Source organism: Bradysia coprophila (assembly GCF_014529535.1).
Source record: "Bradysia coprophila strain Holo2 chromosome IV unlocalized genomic scaffold, BU_Bcop_v1 contig_5, whole genome shotgun sequence".
In the NCBI taxonomy this organism is placed as follows: domain Eukaryota; kingdom Metazoa; phylum Arthropoda; class Insecta; order Diptera; family Sciaridae; genus Bradysia; species Bradysia coprophila.
This window is the reverse complement of record NW_023503374.1, coordinates 5,396,893-5,417,977: the sequence shown is the minus strand read 5'-3', so window position 1 is coordinate 5,417,977 and position 21,085 is coordinate 5,396,893. Positions and strand designations below refer to the sequence as shown.

At 34.6% G+C, this 21,085-nt stretch overlaps 1 protein-coding gene across 5 annotated transcripts; it reads right to left on the bottom strand.

Moving 5' to 3' along the window:
* Positions 1-220: 220 nt before the first annotated feature.
* Positions 221-20,665, bottom strand: LOC119071844. 5 transcript variants are annotated; one of them, XM_037176899.1, is made up of 9 exons: positions 19,867-20,665; positions 14,508-14,635; positions 14,370-14,443; positions 12,356-12,367; positions 8,575-8,758; positions 8,431-8,493; positions 8,068-8,351; positions 3,867-4,032; positions 221-962 (listed from the first exon to the last, which is right to left on the bottom strand). In XM_037176899.1, exons 1-9 carry the CDS (start codon positions 20,301-20,303, stop codon positions 556-558), a joined length of 1,755 nt encoding a protein of 584 aa, XP_037032794.1. In that variant the 5' UTR covers positions 20,304-20,665; the 3' UTR covers positions 221-555. The 5 variants fall into 5 exon arrangements, with proteins under 5 accessions (XP_037032794.1, XP_037032796.1, XP_037032795.1 ...); XM_037176901.1 differs by having other exon boundaries at positions 8,602-8,758; XM_037176900.1 differs by lacking the exon at positions 12,356-12,367.
* Positions 20,666-21,085: the final 420 nt, after the last annotated feature.

The following is a 21,085-nucleotide window of genomic DNA, read 5'->3' as shown; positions in this document are numbered from 1 at the left end:
AAAGCCAATTTGTGTGGTCTTACAAAAACATTTTTTTCTAATTGTGAAGAATGTTCGTCCAGAAATTAAATTAAATTTTCTTGAAGAATTGATACAACGGATCTTTCAGCAGACTTAGTTTCAAAAAATTGGTCATCACTCCCTTCTTAGAAGTCATCGAATTACTACACATCAATCTTTTACAGTTCGCCGAATCGAAATAAAACAAAGGTCGGAATGGTTTTTTGGTTATCGAATTACAATTTATTTAATTAGAAAACATAATGTGTGTCATAAAAGTCTGTAAATCTGTTAGAATAAATTAATTCAAATTGTTTTTTTGTCCTTTTTTGGTTTTTATCTATTTTTTTTATTATAATTTTTCCAAATATTCGAATTATATCTTGACGACAACAACAACATCTATATTGATATTACTGTTTTCCAATAGTTTTCTTTTGACATATTTATTACATTTACAAATTACAATTAGAATTACATTTATTTTAATTAGGTAATTAATTTAAAAAATAATAAAAAAAATGGAGAAAAAAGTGTAAAAAAATAATTTCACAGTCATACTCTTGGCGGTTTAAAGTGATTTAAGTGATGTTGTTCAATGGGCGGACTAGTGTCCATCAGTTCATTGCCATCGACACAGTCTGTAATACTTGTAATATTTGGTTGATCGTCCATGTCGTCGACCGATATGGAATATTTGCACCATTCCTGGTGAGTTGTAACAATAACTATGGGTGGTGGTTGGTCAAAGGATACAGCACGGGCCTTGCGACTGCGTCCATCGTCATCGTTGTTGTTGCTCAATTTATTATTTCTAAAACTATTGGAACGTGAGCCATTTTCCTTATTACGACGTGAAGACGAACGGTGTGGATGATGTCGAGCGATTTGTATACGTCGACTGGGTCGTTTGGCTTGATGGACTGATTCGGCACTGGTGCTGATTAAGCCAATGTTGCCAACTGTAAATCAAATTTTCATTAAAAAACCGAATTTTAGTTTCTGTACGTCCATGTTAAGCTGAGTATTCAGCGAGTCGCCGAAAAGAAATTCTTCGGACATTCTTGGCCGTGAGAGATTTTCTTTTCCGCGACTTAACGCAATGGATCGAAAGATTTGTGCAAGCGATGCATAATAAAAAAAAGGTTACAAAACAAATCGCTCATTAGGTTTTGTGTGACATTAAGCTTAGATTATTTACAAAATGTGAATGTAATTTGCATTAAGCGAATCGAATATTCTCACAACACCAAAGGACTATGGACGATTTGCATCGATCTTAGCATTTATGTCGAATGATTGTTGAGAATGCACTCAATCTCTTAAATATTCTTTAAACATTTGCGACCAAAATTTTCTTTTTTTACATAAGGATCAAGTAAGATTGCTTTTGAATTTCCAAGATCATTCCAATTTTAGTCTCGTCTCTATTTCGTCCTGGGTTCGTGTTTCATAAAAGTTTCTTAGCTGAGTGTTATTACTGTCAGAAGAATGGTTTCCAAGAGCAGGAGAGACATGATTTTTAATTATTATGTCTGTAAAATTTTCTTAATAAATTATTGACAATTGTGCGGTGCAACTAGTGCATCCAGTGCAGGTTAAGTGTATTAAAACATTATTGGTGTTAGTACGATGTTGACCAGTGAATTAAAAGGTATTTGCTATTGCGTTTTGAGACAAACATAATATCTTTGTGCCATCTGGTTTCATTCGGATAGTGTTAACAAAAGAAAAGTTCGAAAATCTGAATTTCAAATAAACTAAAGGGATTTACGGAAATAACTTCAGAATTCAAACAATCGGCAGCTAATGAATTGAATTTAATCATTGTCGGCCATATATGAGAGACTGTACATTTATGTGGAACCGATCCACTTTTTTTGGGGTGAAATTCAGATTTTATCAATTAAAACGCAGATTTTGTGTAGTCTGTAGCAAGTCTGGTACTACATACGCAAAAATATGGTCCTAACATCTGTGGTCTTAGGTTGGTTTTTCAATTTGTCTTATGCAAATGCAAGCAAATACCTCTTAGACAATGGTTAGTATGAGACACGATGAAGTGAAGAAAAACTTTTCATTTTTGTAGTAACTCGTTGTTCCATTTAAATGTTATGGTAATGTCGATATCACAATTATATTGACTTTGTAAACAGGTGAAAATTTTAGGTAAAAATTTCCCATGACTCTCTTAAAAACCCAGAAACATTAATGGGAAAAATTGTTCCCTAGTTATCCTCCTAACGACGTGATTTTATTCTTTGATGAACACATTCTTTCTTCTACCGTGTAGGGTCCATATTTACTTCGTAGCGATTGATTCACAACTTGTAGCGAAGTCTTTCAGATGTAAATAATTATCCCGCAGACATCGTTTAGTTCAGTGATTGTCGCTAAAATTTTGATAAAAATCTGGTGGACCCTAAAAAGCATTTCTACTTTGCACATTTCTTCTTTATAAAAAATTGAATCAAAAATAAATTTTCAAAATTTTTATGCGAATCAAGATGTCGAACTGTAGAATGCATTACAAAAAAGAAAACATAAAATTATAAGGAAGGTAGAAAGCGTATGAAATGAAAAACGAATTATTATTAAAAAATAGCAAAACAAAAATTGTGCAAAAATTTCAGGAGACGAATTTTTTGAGGGCATATGGTTTAAGCTAAATAAGGGTGGGCAACGTCTTAAACGTCTTTGCACGCACATCTTCTACAACAATCAGGAAATCAAGTTCTAATGTCTAAATTCGGTTTTCTTTCGACATTACATATTCATTTATAGGTTGCACGGAAAGGGTGGTCCTCTTACAGTAGCATCTGACATAAGAAAGAAAGATGTTAAGTGGAAAATACCGTCCCATCGTCTAAATTTTATTGGCATTATAAAGGAAGGACTGCAAAGTTCAGGCACTCAAACTGAAATGTCGTAAATGATTAAAATAAAGGGGTGTGTCATCCACCGAAATTGGAAGTTTACCTGGATGATACAGTCAGAGGCAGTAAAATGTCGGCATTAATTTGCTTCAGCTGATCCACACATACAATCAAAAGCCGCTATACGTACGCATGTGGTAGTGGTACAACAGCATAAAGACTTATGAGCAGTTTTGATTATTTCTGTGGATTCGCTGAAAAACAGCTGAAGCAAATTCACGCTAAAATTTCACTGCCTCCAATCTTAATAGAAATCTGAAGAAATTTTGTTATTGAAAGTTACGACGTAAGAAACTTTGGGAATCAAGACAACAAGACGTGATGAATCAAAATGTTAGGTAAGGTTGACTTGCAGTAGCTTTTAATGTTTTATAAAGAATAAGAAATGTTTTAAAATTGGCTAATTATCTCTTAATCTGATGTAAAGTCATCAATAAAATGAATGTTTGCATGACGCAGAGAAGCGACTAGTAAACATATGCTTCATAAGAGTTGATTATTTTTGTGATGCTCGATCAATTTCTTCTAACAACATTGCAAGATGGAAGAGACATTCAAGATAATGAAGTGTATAAAAGTCGTTTAGTCCTACTATGTAGGACATATAACAAACCACTAGTTGCTATTTGCCAAACTAAAATCTAACATTTTGTGGGGCTATACCCCAAGCTACCACGACTACAACGCTATTTGACAAGAAACAATAAAAATTTAACTAAATTATTGTCTTCATAAATATATAAGTGAACGGCATCCAATAAATCCATATCCCAGACATAACATGCTACTCGATAGAAAATGTACAAAAAAATTCAGAGTAGAAGTGCGGTCAAATAACAAAATGGAACAATGCAATTAACATAAAAAAAACTTTTAAAAAGATTAAAAGTTAAAAAAAAATTAATTCAAAAGTTATTAAATCATCATTACGGTAACGTGTTAGATCATCTTGACTGCGGTATGTTCCCATTCCAGGATGACCAATTGGGGGTCTCAAATGCATATCGTTGCTAATATCCAGGGAGTCTACACGATCAACACCAGATAAAAACCACTCAGATCGATTTCGCATACGAGCCACTTGTCGTTCATGCACCTTTTATATCCGTGTTTTCAATTCGATTTTTTTTCGTTTTTTTTTTTTAAATTTTATTCGAAGTATGCAGGAAAGAATAAAAGAAAATAAATTGATGATGTTAATGACAATGATAAATCCGCTGGATATTTTTAGTTAAAATAATTTGAATTCAGCTGTGAATTTCATTTTAATAAGATACGACAATCGGTAGTATTAGATTATTGATGTGGTCGTCTAATGTGTCATTAAACGGATGTTTTTATACAATAGACAGTTTGCGCAAATTACGTATAATTTATAAGTCATCTTCTAAGTTGGAAATTAGAAGTAGCCTTCCCGAACTTCATGTATGAAGATGTGACTCATAATTTTCAACCCGAGGAACCCTAGAATTTATAATTTTTTGTTTATGTTGTATTCACATACATAAAAACACGAGTTGTTAGCGCATTTAGTAGACCAGTGCAGTAATCTACTATTACCGATTGTCGTAAATTGATTTCACCAAGCTAAATTTAAGCAACGCTGTCTAGGGAATATAATCGACACAGGGTTTGGATAATTTTAAATGAGAAAAGAAACCAAAGTAAATGTAAAATAAGATGATGTCCAACTTGAGGAACTTTCAAAGCGAACATTCGAATATACTTTCAACTATAAATGTGTTTTTGCGAGTTTGACCATAAAAGTAGTTTAGTTTGGTAGCTTTTATTCGAAATATGAAATAAAACTCCTTTAATTAAAATGCTTAAAAACACGTTAGTCAATATTCAAATGTAAGCTTTTTTGGTTGATCCGGGGCTACGCTGAAAATGAAATATAGAAACAAAATAAAAACGCTCTCCGAACCTCGTAAGTTTCGTCAAAGAACGATGATTGTTTGATAGTAAATCTCGGTAATTTTAGAAAAAGACCTGATCTGAGTCTGGTTTCGGTAAAATCTGTTAGGCTCGCTGTTAGGCTAGGTTTCACTGAACTATTGTGAAAATGTGTGAAGATTTTGGTTACCTGAAAACCAGATACTTTTTTCAAAATATTTTCTTAAATTTTCTCGAATTTTTCCAAATTTTCTCGAATTTTTCCAAATTTTCCCAAAAATATTTTTTTTAGAAGATTGAGGAAAATGTGGAAAGATCTAGAAAAATCTAGGAAAATGTAGGAAAATGCAATAAATTATGAATAAACGATTTCACAAAAATAGACTTGGGTTTTCTGATATTCTAAAATCTGAACACATTTTTGTAGCGAACTTCCAAATTACAGGTCAAAATTGAAATGATTAATAAATTCAGGTACCCGGTCAATGCAGATCTTGTCAGAATTGACCATTATCAGGTGCAGGCTTATCGAGGTCTAAGGCCAGTCATGATACATTGGAAATTTTACGAAAACTTTTTGGCCTAATTAATCCTTGTCAGGATAAAACTTTATAGAACGAAATCCGGAGTTCAGACCGACCATAAATTGTCTACATGTGCACAAATCTGCGTGAGTTAAAACCAGCCAATAAATTGACTTTATTGCTCAAATAATTAATTAAATTTTATGTTTTCCCACACAACCCATTCGTACTTAGGCTTTGTTATTTTTGCTGGGTCTCTTCTAATAAGAAAGAAATCCGAACGGTTATTGTCGATTCAATTAAAAATAAAATTTTGAATTGACCATTTCCTCATCTGAAAATTTTCAAAGTCCATTAAGGAAAACGGCATTTCGTTCCCCATTATCCACAATGATCAATTCAGTCGTCATTCCCAATGCCTCGTTCATTACTTTCATTTAATTTTATTTGTTCAATAGGAATCCCGATATACCTTTGGTAATTGGTAAATGGTATCTTTTGTTAGCAACGCAATACTGTACCGAGAATAAAAATCATAAAACGAAGGGAGAAATATAGTTTCCATGAAAAAAATATTGTGTGTGTGTGTATATGTCATACCTGCAATGGAATAGTAAATATCTATGTACCGTTATCCTGTAGGGAAGTCAATCTTTCAGCAAAATATTTATACGATAAAATCAATTTCATGAAATCAACTGCTGCGCCATTCAATATGTGTTCAATATTGAAAGAAATTTTATATTTTTATCATAAAGTAACGTTTCGGAAAATTGGAAATTTCCCGTGCATTTTGCAATCTACTGCAAATAGCGTGTGGGAAACGCAGTTTCTTTGTACACGGAATTACAAGTCCTCCGTACAGGAAATTCGAATTTTATAGAAATATTGTTAAAGACAAGAACACTTCAATCAATCAAGGATGTATAACGAAAGATGTGCCTTCATGCACCGGAGATGCATTTTCTTTCAATTGAATTTACTGGAAATGTTTCCTTGATAATAATATGGTTTCACTTGTTGCTGGGGCAACTTATCTGCTTTTCTTCGTATATCATATTTTAGTTTGAACATTTTAGTTCATTTACGAGAAGCAATTTGCAATGTTTGTTATTTTCACCGTACCGACAGTTATGAGATTGTAAGCCTTCTTCACATCAAAGTTGACTTCATATTAAATTTGTTATGTTCGAAATTATGAAGAGGTTTCGAGAGTCTTGATATTAAACTGTGTTTTCAAGGCGAAAGGTTTTCCTCGTGAAGTTCGTATCGGGGATTACAGCGAAACAAAGGGATTTATATTTTGCGCAATAAAAAATATTCTTTGCCACTGCCAGCAAATTTATTATTTTCTCTATCAAAAGTTTTTCAATTTTCCCGATGATTTCATCTTTATGAAATGTCTTCCAGATGCAGTGCCACATACAATACTTTAAAGCCAACACCGTCAATCTACTGGGGCAGGGCTCTATTGATAATGCAAGATAACTCAATAACCAATGGATTTGTTGAAAAAAGTAATCAAGAAGTAAGCCTTATATATGTCCTCCTCTGAGAGAAGTCCTCTCGCCACCTTTTCTCTAACTGTTTCTATTTTGTTATGAATTTTATTGCTAATTTCGAGGGTAAATTCGGAGAATAAAAAATCGGTCTGAAATCAGCCTCTAATGGAACTGGTCGCGTATTTCTCAAAGTATGAAATAACAGTTCGTTTTACCAAGCAACCCACCAAGGAAAAATTTAAAAAATTAGGAAGATTCAATGGATCGGCGACTTGCATTCAAAATTAAGACGTAACGTTACCGCGTTACAAATTTGAGCATTTTGTTGATGATATTATTCTAATGATTTTTGAAGACCCTACGAACCTTTCCTTAGGTCATGCGAATATCGCCTTACGAACTGTTGGACATCAGAGCCTAATATTTGGGAATTATTTCACAAAAATTCCAATTTTTTTTAAACGTTTTTTAACTTTTTGAACTTTTGCTAATGCAAAGAAAACAAAATGGGAATTTTTGGGAATTAATTCCCAAATATTAGGCTCTGTGGTGGACACTAAGGTTTTGCTGCGAGAATGTTGTGTACGAGATTTACTAATCAGCACTTTTTTCAGCATTTTTAAATTTCCCTTATTTATCACTCCGTAACCGATTAGGATTAGGATCGGCTAATAGCCAATGCTGATTACTGTCGTGTGATCGTTTTATTACAATTACAGAGCGTTGAAATGTCCGTTAGACCTTAGGAATTCCAATTACACCAGACAGTAACTGGTTTGCAAATTTAGTAAGGTTTTGTATCCGTAAAATTCATAATTATTCAATCCCCACCGACTCGCTCAATGTCTGAGTAAATGTGTAGGAGGACAGTATAATCTGTGACGTGATCTCGCGTCCCCGAAGGAGGCAAAGTCATAGCAGTCAGAAGTGAGATTGTGACTTTGATTGAGTATAATTGTGTGTATTCCTCCACTGAAAATCGTAAAATATTTCGTGTCACACATTAGGCGGTGTTAATAAAATTAGACACGGCTTCTTTAGATACGTCAAAACATAGAAGGTAAGCAAATATACATTTGCGAAGCACTAAAATGTTAGATATTCCAAAGTAAAACAACAGAGGGATCTGAGTCAATATTGTCATCTCGTTGAATTGTAAATTAGTCAATTTCTAAATACGAAACGGCAAAAGGAAATTTTCTCAATTACCTGCGGCAAATACGAGAGACTTTTCGTACTCTCGGCGTACCGGTTGACCGCACGCAATTCGTCCATTGTCATGTGCTGACTGGAATGCGACGAATGCGATGATGAACTGTGAGATTGATTGGATTGTGTGGCGAACAAGCTCGGCCCTTCCAGAGACACCGACAAACGAGCGCATGATTCCAATAACGTGTTGTGTTCAGGAATCATACCCAGCGAAATTGCACTACATCCAATATTAGAGTCAGCTCCAGTCAATAGAGCTGGTGTTGATTGAGATTCTTCAGCTGTACGAAAGTGTTAAATTGATTAATTTGTCCCGTTTTTGGGACAACAAAATCCCAATTATTATTGGCATACACATACATAGCCTCCATCGATCACATTCACATTGTAGCCATGTCTTTTCTGCTTCTAAAGACAGTTTCACTGTAAAGTAAAAGGAATTATTGAATGACCTGTTGCCGAACAGTTCAAAAAAACTCGTTCAAAAGTGTATTCGACATTTACATGCATAGTTTTGTTGAGCCGACTTGCCTCTCGGTGGTATGGGATATCGGAAACTACAGATCCATTCGTCTTGAACTCGCAACACGCGCCCGGTAACTCGAGCATAATACTCGTAGTTGTCTCGACCGAACAGGTCGTAGACAGCAAATTGATCAATCATTTGCTTCATGATTTGTGTCGCCACCTGCAAATACATAATCCGAATTGTATTATTATGTGGAAAGTGACTGTCTGTCCATAATACCTACAAATGTTAGGAATAGAAAAAAAAAAAACAAATTCTACAATTAATCTACTAAGAAGACCCTAAATTGTAGTGTTCAATCGGAATTCAGTAAACTTTAAAACTTTTATTAGAAGTTTGTTATACCCTCACATCAATGGTAGTGTTAGTGGAATTAGTGGCTTCAAAACATCACTACATACAATTGAAACAAGTTGTGGACGATGTATGACATTCTATGTCCTTTCAATTCTTACCCTAATTTCCTACTGCACTTACTACGTGAGAATTTGATTAGAATTCTCGACTTCATTTTCCTTTAAATAAAAACAAAAAATTTGAAAAGTTCTTTAACTCAATATGCTCAGCATGCTCTACACACAAATTACAAGATTATCTTTGGGGTTTGATGGATTAAAGTTTGAAGCTGAAGATCTGATTTAAAAAAGATAGAAGTGTTGTCAAACGGGAGTAGAAACAAATGGGGGAGATTATAGTAAATATACACAATTACGCAAAATAGCTATTTTCGACGCGTGTATCGAAATACATGCCAATACGAGCCGCATACGAGTATGGCAACCACACCGTATTCGTTAAATACTAGGGCGTATCGAATTTTGAGAATTTTAAGCGTCGCGATAGCCTGTGTGCGGAAAACGTAGATCATTGAAAACTAAGTCCAGGCATATGGTTGATGGATCCAAAGGTGCCCGGGAAGAAGTCCCACCGGACGACTTTAACTTTCAAATGGTCATAACTCGGAAAGTTAAGAGTATTTTTGAAAACAATGTTCTAGCAGGATGTAGAGCGTTAAAAACTCTACAAAACTGCCAAAGAAACCGATGGTCCAAAAGGTGTGTCTGTCGAGGTTTTCTAACATCGAAAGTTCGACATTTTGGTTTTTGACTTTTATTTCCTGAGAGACAAATTATTAACTTTAGCTTTTGGCATGAGGTTGTAGAGGAGGTCGAGTACTACCAGTACACTAGGCATTGTCCCGGTCGGCGATCCATCCGAAACCACTTTTTCAACATTTTTGACGTCGCCCACGAAGCCATTGCAGACAATGTAACCGGTGTTGCTGAGTCGAGGTAACCTTGGCCAGTAAGTGCACATAATATTCCATAACAGTAGCTGAACTTTTTTACAAAATATTTAAGAATTCGGTGTAGCACATTTTGTACTACAAAATCTGAGAAAGTGAAATTTGTGAGAAAAACAACAAATAATCGTTTTAATTAGTTATTTGACCCACGAACAGTAGTAAGAAGTCGATTTCGTTGCAAATACACATTTTTCGATATTTTTACAAAAGGTTGAACTTCGTGGTATACCGTGCCAATATAATGTGCTACATCGAGATCCCAAATATTTTGTAAAAGAGTTCAGCTACTGTTATGGAATATTATGTGCACTTACTGGCCAAGGTTACCTCGACTCAGCAACACCGGTTACAGTGTCTGCACTGGCTTCGTGGGCGACGTGGGTACACTTAAAAAGTTCATTAATTAATGTTGAAAAAGTGGTTTCGGATGGATCGCCGACCGGGACAATGCCTAGTGTACTGGTAGTACTCGACCTCCTTTACAACCTCATGCCAAAAGCTAAACTTAATAATTTGTCTCTCAGGAAATAAAAGTCAAAAACGAAAATGTCGAACTTTCGATGTTAGAAAACCTCGACAGACACACCTTTTGGACCATCGGTTTCTTTGGCAGTTTTGTAGAGTTTTTAACGCTCTACATCCTGCTAGAACATTGTTTTCAAAAATACTCTTAACTTTCCGAGTTATGACCATTTGAAAGTTAAAGTCGTCCGGTGGGACTTCTTCCCGGGCACCTTCGGATCCCTCAACCATATGCCTGGACTTAGTTTTCAATGATCTATTAAATACCATTTCAATACAATATCGAAACCATTTTTTTAGTATTTCAATCTCTTCGATGTAGAAATGGTCTAAAAATTGGTTTTTAAAGTTTGTGTGGCAAATCTATCTTTAGTGGCTAAAAAAGCTTTTTTAAATTGTGATACACGCACTAAGCCAGAAGCTGTTGCTGAACTTAGCCAGCTGATCAACAAACACACTCTCTACTTGTATAATGTACAATCAAAAGACATTCTTTTGTTAGTACTTTGTGTGGCAAATACATCTTTAGTGCCTACAAAGCATTTTCAAATAATTTTTGTGATACTATTTCGAAATGACTAAAGTTGACATTTTTGAATCAAAGTACAAAGTAGTACGATTCTTAACGCATCCAACGATCGAGGGACAGATATTAGAAAATTTTGTTGACAAAGGATTTGTAAAAAGACAATCCTCTGAATTTCAAGGATTTTCAGAGTATTTTTGACTGATTCTGGATGAATTTTCAAAGGATTTTTTTAAAATTAAATCTTTGTCTTCTTTGTATTTAATTTTCTTGAACCTTTTAAAGGATTTTCTATGTTTTTACGGATTGTCTTGAGGATTTTCTATGAATTTGGGAATTTTCTTTCGTAACATTTTGAGGAATTTTCTGAGTATTTCCTTTTGACTGACAATGGAACATTTGCCCCTCGGAACAGTCTTTCTTAGGGAATGGAAGTTCGCTAAAAAAACCGTTTAGTATAAGTTAATAACACCATTTTCTCTACAGTGTATTTCCGATATTTCCTCTCTAGATAGAGAAAATGTATTTAGGCTCTGCATACAATGTCGTTATGCAAACGGTCGCAATTTATAATTGACTTTATCGAAAATTTATTTGTTCCAGCGATAAGAAATTTTGTGTAAACATTGAACGTGTGCATTGTTTAGAAATCTCCAAGCTCTTATTTACTTTTCAAAAATGCTTGTCTACAATTTGAACTAATTTTGGCAGCATGAGATTAATGTGTTTTTGTTCCAAGTTTAGTCTAAATAATTCGAATAAAAAAAAAATGTCAAGATAATGACAATGACGTAACGACTGGTCAGTGCTGGTCAGATTCTAATACTTAATATTGACCTTTATGGTTATGCCTTCTGTTATCGTCAGCAACGACACAAAAACAAGCCATAAACTCATTGACGTCCTAGATAGAAACAAAACGAATGTTCTCCGACTGCCGCCAATATAAATTATTGGAAAAGTAAAGTAATTTTCCAGTACTAAACATTTCTAAATTTGACAATCATCTACGAGTTCTTTTTCATCTGTAATCGACAACGACGATAAAAATAGAATAAATCTGGCTTATGTCGTTTTATACAGCAAAATTGAGTGAAGATTGGTTGAAACTTCGTAAAAAAACTTCGTTTCGAATCCAATATCTTAAGGACACTTGCAACACAAGAAGTAATAGATTCGATAATTATGTTGGTGATATTTTTGTCGTCTGCGAAACCGTTTTAAGGCATTATTTAGAGAACATATCTATTGGTGTTCGTCATCCAAAACTTGTTTGTCTCAGGACGTCGAGCTATTCGTACTTAACAGGAACAGTATCAGTTTGTCATTAAAGCAGTAGCTACGAGTTGTATTGTGATTGTAGAAATAATTTGCAATTTTAAAATGTAGAAATGTAACTTACATTAACTTCCGCCTGGTCGTGATGCAAAAATCAAAAAAATAAAAAGCGTGAAAAATTTACAGCCAATTCGGATTAGTAAAACGAAATCAAATATTTTATTTCACCAAAATGTAATAAACAAAGCAAAAATTAAAAACAAAAAAGAAAATCTTAGTTCAGTTTTACATCCAGATTAACTTGTTTGGATCGATAGATGGATTTGTTTACGGCTATATGCATGCCTGAACGAAAATATATCTTTTTTTTATATGAGGAAAAACTTCCGTTCAATGGAAAAACAAACAATGTAAAGAATACGAAAGTCTCTTGAATGGATTTTACATGGAAATTGGCTGATCTTGGAATCTTTGTTTTCCTAGCGAATAACAAAACCTTTTCTGTGACGCAAAGATTCTAGTCTGCCAATGAATGTATCTATCTGACCAAAGACACACTTAAAAAAATGGTTACTAACTCGCCTAGATTTTTCCACTGTATCATTAGGGGTGTGCGATGGGTAAGGGACCGAGACTTGCGTAGTCCACAAAAAATTGTTTTCATCCCTAGATGTCAAATATCGATTTTAAATATTTTTAAAAATTGATTTACAACTTGCGTAAAATCAAAGAAGCTAAATTTTCGAGTTTTTGGTTTTCCACATATTTCGACCTCTACCAAAAACTTACTTTGAGATTTTTGTCAGCTTTATTAGTCTTATTCGACTAATTGGGGTCCAATTTAACTGGAAAAAATAAAAACCGAAAGAAGTTGGTCGAAAAAGTATGTTTCGTGAGTCGTCAAAGTTTGCCGACTATGAAAAATTGAGTGGATCTTGAACTTGAAAATTCGTAAATTCATCAGGAAAATGATTCAATTTTTGCTTAAGTGGGCTTAAATTCCTGGGAATGTTGTAGGCTATCCAAAACAGAAACGTTTTTGAAAATCATCTGAGAAACGTTTTTGTCGTGAGTGTTTGTTTGGCCTAAAATTGGGGAAAGATGCCTCAACTGAGAAAATTGTTAAAAATGTATATTTGACATCTAGGGATGAAAACAATTTTTTGTGGACTACGCCAGTCTCGGTTCCTTACCCATCGCACACCCCTACTGTATCATTTTGTCCCATCTAAGCCATTACTCCTGTAACGGGAGTTTTGTTGTTGAAAATGTATTTAACCCTCAAAAATTGATTGTTTAACAAGACCACCAGCTTTAAAGGACGTAGTATGGTAGGTCTCATCAAAAAATCAGGAAAATTGATTGAAGAAAGATTGACCTGTTACTCAACTTTATGAGTATATTCTAACAGACTCGAAATTATAGCTGACACAATGAAGCTTGTTTCCTATAGTGAATCATCTGCTAAATAGAGTTTAATTTTGATGGTTCATTCGGAGGTTGTGAAAAGTTTTTTTTAAACAGCAATTCATCAACTTACTGATTTCGCTTCTGTCGCAAAGAATCGAAGTTTGTTCACAACAACATACGACTCGAATCATGTTTATGCAAAGATTTCCATTAAAAACTTGTTCAGACCCAACATGCTTAGTAGACAAATTGGTTGTTGGAATTAAAAAATTTAGCGAAATATTCTTCTGAGAATTAAAAATGTTTACAGAGAAACACAAGAGGAACGTACTCAGACGGAAATGACATTCATTTGAGAAATATGCAATTTAGATTGTTGGGGAAAACAATTTTACAACAACAATGAATAGAAAAAAAAAACACTTGAAGAAGGGGAAAGAATTTTCAAGGCTCAAGAACAATTTTCGATCCAACAAATTTAGTTAAGAATAAAAATAAAAAAATAAAACAGAAACAAAAACGTCATTGTTCCACACGACTTATGTGCCTTTGCTGCTAAAATGTTAGTGTTCAAAAATTTGTTATTTCTCTCTAAATTTCTATTCAATTAACATCTAAGCGATATCTATGTCGGTGTCGTCACTTTTTATTTTATCTCAACCACATACTCTATAAGTACGAGTGCAACTAAAAATTCTAAATTTAATGTAAATTAATGTCATTCTCACCTTAAAACGTAGAACGTCTTCCATCCGCGCATTTTTGCCATCGCTTACACAGCTTTGAAAGAAACTTGGGGCCACTGAGAATTCGTTAATTTTTTTGTGAACATTTTTGTTAGGCTGAAAATTGTTAGAACTCGTTACCTGACACACCAAGTGCCTCGCTTGTCATCCCCGTTTGGCCACGATCGGAATTGCTAGCAATTACACGAAATGTACCGAAAAGAAGTACCAGTAAACGTTGTGTGTAAACTGGCAGTGAAATAATAAGTCTGTAAACGAGAAAACTCAAATGGTTTAGCATAACTGGAATGGCTATAAATCTCTGTGCAGTGAAACACATTATCATCAAGAAAAATGTACATAGGACGGACCATACCAGGATGTAGAAATCGAGGTACGGAGAGTAGCGGAAATTGAAAAGATCTCCAGTAATTAGACGCGCTAATTCAGTCCTCAGAGGTCGAAAATTACGCCACGACAATCACTTCCAATATTCCGGGAATTGGCAGCATTGTTCGATCTATATTCATTTACTTGATAACTCAGAAGGAATCAAGAAAGAACCCGAAGAATCTGACAGGGTTCCGGCATAACGTTATTTTTAACGTTATTTTTTGTTGCGTGGACGTAACGTTACAAAAACGATTCAAATATAACGTTATTATCATAACGAAAAATTTAATGGTACATTTGTTACAGTTACACAATTTAAAACGGTTTTTGCTAACGAAATGTTTTTCGGTACATCTCGTAACGTTACAAGAAAACGAAAATTTTTCCGGTACATCTCGTAACGTTACAAGAAAACGTAAATTTTTCCGGTACATCTCGTAACATTAAAAGAAAACGAAATTCTTTCCGTTATATTCCATAACGTTACCATGATACGGAATATTTTTCGATAAATGAAATAACGTTAAGACAATTAACTGTTCCAATACAGTATCTTGAAAATTAGAGTAAATTACAGTAATAGCCTGGGGTTAAGGGAGGTTTATACGAATATTTTCTATCGTAAATGTTTTTTTTATTGAATTTTGAAGTAATATAATTATAAAACGGAGCATTTATCATGAAATTTTTGTATTTTTATTGTTTACAGCTCCGGAAACCGCAACTTTTTTGACACTAATTCTTTTTTATTTCTGTAACGTTACAATCTTTCCAAAAACGATTTCGTTTCTCTTTGTAACGTTAAGCCATACCGCAAATAAATTCGTTTTACTTCGTAACGTTAAGGCATACCGAAAAAAATTTGGTTTTACTTCGTAACGTTAAGCCACACCGGAAAATATTTGGTTTTACTTCGTAACGTTAAGCCACACCGGAAAAAATTTCGTTTCTCTTTATAACGTTAAACCATACCGAAATAATTTTTCGTTACACCGATTTCGTTATGAACTGTACCGAAAAAGCAAAAGTTCTATTTCGAAACGGTACGAAGTGAAACTTTTATGATAAAGTTTTAACGTTAAGGAACCCTGGAATCTGAGGCCCGATCTTTTCTATCAATTTTAATCATAGTTAGGATCAGGGCATCGGTTCAATATTTCCATATTAGTTTTGCTAGGTACTTATAAGAGTAACCTTTAATTACCAACGTTTCGGATGAGGAAACCTATTTCATTCTCATACATTTATAGTGTTGCAATTGTTCTCTACTATTCGACTGCCTTTTCTAACAACTATGGACTTGGCAATGATGCTGAAATAAACGATGAGCTCACACTTATGTGTGGTCTTATACAGCTACAGCGAGTTGTATGGTAAAGGAAATGAAGTAAAAGATTTTGTCAGAAATATCTTTCGTTAAAATAAAAACATAGTGAGATATGATCGCTATTTGTAACGGGTTTCGGATTCAGTCGAGGATATGGCAAGTTTAATGGTTTCGTCTTATAGATTAATAGACTCGAGTCGAGCACTAAATCCACTAAATATTTGCTGCACACGACCCACAAAAGCTCTCTGCAAGTCCGGTCTACATTACTACCCCTTGTAGAATTTTTCCGTCATTATTGTTTCGATTAGTTAATATTATCTAACATCCGTGGTCGTTGCAATAATTACAACAATATTTTCGCTAACTGTTTAGGTCAATGTGTTAATTACTATGCATTACATAATGTCTGTGCTCGTTGCACAACACAACGAACCGTTTGCATAACAATGGTTCGTAGTTTTCCATGAATTTTTTTTGCTTTCTATTGTTCGAGCGAATTTCCATTCACTCACACTCATTTGATATTTAAAGACAAATAAAAGTTCATTCGCATTTCAAGTTGCCGCTGTTGAAATGTTAAGGGTTATTTTCGTAGATGTGCTTGGGTGAGAGCTACATAATTCGATTAGTTGTGTGGCTTTGCATTGATAATTGCATTGATTGCACATTTGCTATGTATGTGAAACGAAATGTTGCGCTGTTTGATGCCATGAACTAAACTTAGACTATGCATACCCATTGACTGCACATAAATCGTTACCTGTACAACATTGTTTTTAATGGACACCATTACAAACCAATGTGTATAGAGAGACACGAGAATACAGTTTCGTTCGTGTAGTCGGAAGTGATGGGTACTACACTAGTACAATGTACATCTCGATATCGTTCAATGAATGAATCACAAAACCATATAACATGAATGACCGCCTTGTGACGTCATGTCCAATGCATTAAAGCATCTAAAATGGTTTAATGTTATGTGTGGCTTACTCACATGAAAAAAAAGGGCAAATGCTTATCGCTCATGAAACGACAATTACCTTATTAAAGTTCGTTTGAGTCGCTCAGATTTGTGTGTAGTTATGAATATGAATATGTTTCTCGCAATGAGCTCAATGAAACTCAATTTGTACGATGGCATTCTGAATAATATTAATTTGGACATATTTTAGTGTGGTTATCGAATCTATTGATTGAATTTAAGGCAAATCAAATAACAAGACGAAAGTATTTTGAATCGAGAATGAAGAAGAAGAATTGTGTGATTCGTCTGTAAAATAGAAAAGAAAACGCCACTGGTGTGTCAAGAACATAAGAGTTGGCCGATTTAATTAAGGTACCCAATTAGAGAAAAAAAATATTTTTTTTTGTCAACGAACCCGCATTCGTACACAATGAAACATTATTGTACGGATTCGTGTATCAGACAAATTAATATTCTACGAGCATATTGCATTGTGTGTGCACATAAGCATCCGTAATATTGATTAAAATTCGTCGTTCGTGTGCTTTTTAGTCACATATTTCGAGCATCTCGTATTGATTAAATAGTACAACTAAAGGTAAAATACATTCGGCTCATCCAAATGACCCAATTTAAATTCTTGCTAAAGCTTCGTCAATGCTGCTGACAATATTATACACAATAATTTCATGCCCCGAGTGTATGAAATGTTATGTGTATCACCATCTGACTCTTTCTGTTCGTTGATAGCAAACGATACGAATTTCGTAAAATGTTAAAAGAAAAGTCGTTAACTCGTGGGGCATATGAATCATCTTTGATTACTCGGTAATGACTATTATAACAACAAGATATACTACGGTATTCATGTGGACAATTAAGTATTAAAAGATAACGATAAGGCGATTATAACGTTGCTAGTACGTGATTTTGTCAAAGTATTCAGGTAGATATGGTTGTGTATCTATATGCATCATTGCAGTGTTGCGTCCGAATAAGGCCGAAAGAATTTGGTGCTCGTTTGGTGTTGGGGTTCCGCTTTCGAGTTCGGTAATGTTGGGTGGATTGGAATGTTGGTAACGTTCTAGAACCTCATGACTCAAATCTCAAAATATTGTCGCGATCTTTGAATAATACAACAAATTAGTATCGTGAAAACGAACTTCTGTGAGTGACGATTTCGTGTACACACAGAAACGGAATGTGAGTTCAAGTTCCCTCCGAAGCGTGAGAATGAAGACGATTCATGAGGAATCGTTGAGTGTAACTTGGTTGTCTAGGTGGAGAAAAGGACCCAGGCAAAGTCGAACGCATTCCAGTAATTTAGCTTTCTGATTAGTGCTTGAAAATGATGTTAAATCTTGGTTATTCATCTGAGATTACAAGAATTATAACAGGATGGCAGTCCTAAATCTCAAATCGTCGTACCCCGTGACGAAACCGTCGAACTGATGTGCTTCAAACATCGAAATCGTTAGATAAGAGCACCAAACATTTTAGTCGGAGTTCGAGATAACTTACCAACACTCAATGTTCGACATGATGGACGTTTCAACCATTTCAAAAATACATTTTCCCAGTCGTACCATTCGAAACACAGACAATAAACGAGCTTACCATCTAGCGAGCTGTTATAGGTCATTTTCGATGGCAGGCAAATGGTGTGGGGTGCACCGACGTGTAACCTACGTTCTCTACGTTTTTCGTTGGGATTTGAATGTATGATTTGTTCACCCAGTGATAGTGCATAATTTCGGTGTAAATTTATTCCGTTTCCTCCTCCAGATTTTTATTTTTCATGTTCTGTAATTTGTTGTTGCATCCTGCGTATTAAAAAGTCCTTGATTTTTTCTGTATGTTGGTTGATTCGACATGACGAATGCAATAGCCTCAGCAACAACGGAAATTATGTGATATATTAGAGACGCAGTGCTTGTATGTTTACCAATTTTCATCATTTTGTTTTTGGTGGAGTGATAAAAATATGAATTACAGATAAACGTTGGAAATGTAAACAACATTTTTTTTTTGGTTGGTTCCTAAAGTATAAAATCAAATAAAATGTGGAAAAAAGAGAGTCGACTGACTCGCAACAAAATCAAAAAAATTTTATGAAAATTTTTCCCATTCATAAGTTTTTACTTTCGTTCATGTAAATATCGACTCTCTCTCTCTCTCTTTTTTATGTCGACAAAGTATACGAATTGCATGCAATTTGAGTGCTGCAAAATGAAAATAATTATCGAAGGAAGAAAATCACCTTGCGTGGGTGCAGTTATTTTTGCATTATTTTTTGCATTATCGCAAAGACGAAGAACAGAGAGACTTGATATGCTTATTCGATGTTATTATTTGGAATCGTTACGTGCGTGCGAACCACACACAGGGGTGTAACTTAGAACAATTTTTATTGTCGCTGCTTAGAACAATTTTGATTTTTGTGCCAGCCCTGTTTGAATGTCGTTCAAAATGATCGACTCGTTTTTTAATTTTCTGAATGTTTTCGGCAACAACGATTTTCTGTTATAGCAACTTTTAATTGTCTTCGGCAATTGCCTAACATCGATGGTATTTTACGACAATTTTTATGGTAAAGTGTACAAATCATTGATATTAAGTATATTTGAAACGAGAATTTTGAAGCACGGAAATGGCGATGCAGGTTTTGAATGCATTTTCGGTAGAGAATATTTCGTACATAAATACAATTCACGGAGAGACATTTCAATGTATTGTTTTACGTACACCGCACCGAATCAATTGTATAAGTACAAGATTTGTATGGAAACATTTTCGTTTTGTCTACTTGCCTATGAATTCTCTCCTGTTGATCCAATTGATCATCGATTTGAATTATGTCAAAGAGTTCTGCCTCACCATCCCGTCCGAAAATGCCACCAGGAATTTTTCGTAGAAATTTTTTCAACACACTCGCAATCGTGTAAACAGAATAATTGGACACATTCACCAGTCGGCCAGCTTGTAAGAAATGAATGAGCTTTTTCATTGCATTCTGATTGCCCGGCGCCCGGAACACATCTTTTCGTTGCGGGGCCTCTTTGTTTATTTTCAAAATGAGAACGAGCAACGGTCCTGGAATATCGTTCTTGCACACCTCGGCCAGAGAAACGCCAAATTTCACTTTTTCCAAACGGTGCGGATACGGACCCGAATTGTGGGTGCACGATGTAACGACACTGCCCACATTCTGTATTCGTTGCGTCCAATTTGTGCCCCAGGAACTCATTTTTATTTTGCTCAAAATGCTATCATCAATACTGTTTGAGTTAATTTACAGTTAACACTAAATTCTGCAAAGTACAAGGACGAGCAGAAAAACATAAAAACATGTTGGAAAAACAACACACACACAAAAAAAAATCTTCACAATATTTCGCGTCAAAAAAAAATGTTTTGTTCTTCTTTCCACTAAAATATATATTTAATCGAACACTGCAACTACTCCCCAATTATGCTGATAATTCATTCCGATAAATGGAATGTTTATTGATACATGGACAACATATTTCCTCCTATATTGGAGACCGAAATCACAAACTCTGAACACTCTCGGATACTCCTTTGAATACTTTGACAACTACACTGCGAGAGGTACAAATGAATAATTTATGGTGAATGGTGGAACATAAATATATACCAGAATTTATGTACTAGATCGGAGAAATTCGGATGCGCATGGTTCGAATAAATGGTTCGTAGAAAAACAATTTTAAAGCAAAAAAAAAATTATCTGCGTTTTGGGGGCTCGTTTTTGGGTTGACGATATTATTTACACAATTTACTGGGCGGTTTGCATCAAAACAGCGACAAAATATGAATTCTTGAACGTTCGAATAAGACAAAAAACTCGGAACTGATAAATCAAAAAATTGACGATATACTATCAGATCATGAGTAGTAACAGTTTGCTGTACATAATGTACGCAATAAATCGCTCGTCTGAGAGATGATTGGGTAAGTGCAATATTATATGCATGTGATGCGTGGCTGGGACTGATTATTACTATA

Excerpts from the sequence above, each read along its gene's own strand:
- LOC119071844 (XM_037176899.1), bottom strand. The coding sequence starts at position 20,303 with ATGAGTTCCTGGGGCACAAATTGGACGCAACGAATACAGAATGTGGGC. Across the intron at positions 14,636-19,866 it reads CAACAGGAGAGAATTCATAG|ACTTATTATTTCACTGCCAG; the intron begins GCAAGTAGACAA and ends TCTCGTTTACAG. Across the intron at positions 4,033-8,067 it reads GTCTCTCGTATTTGCCGCAG|GTGCATGAACGACAAGTGGC; the intron begins GTAATTGAGAAA and ends CGGATATAAAAG.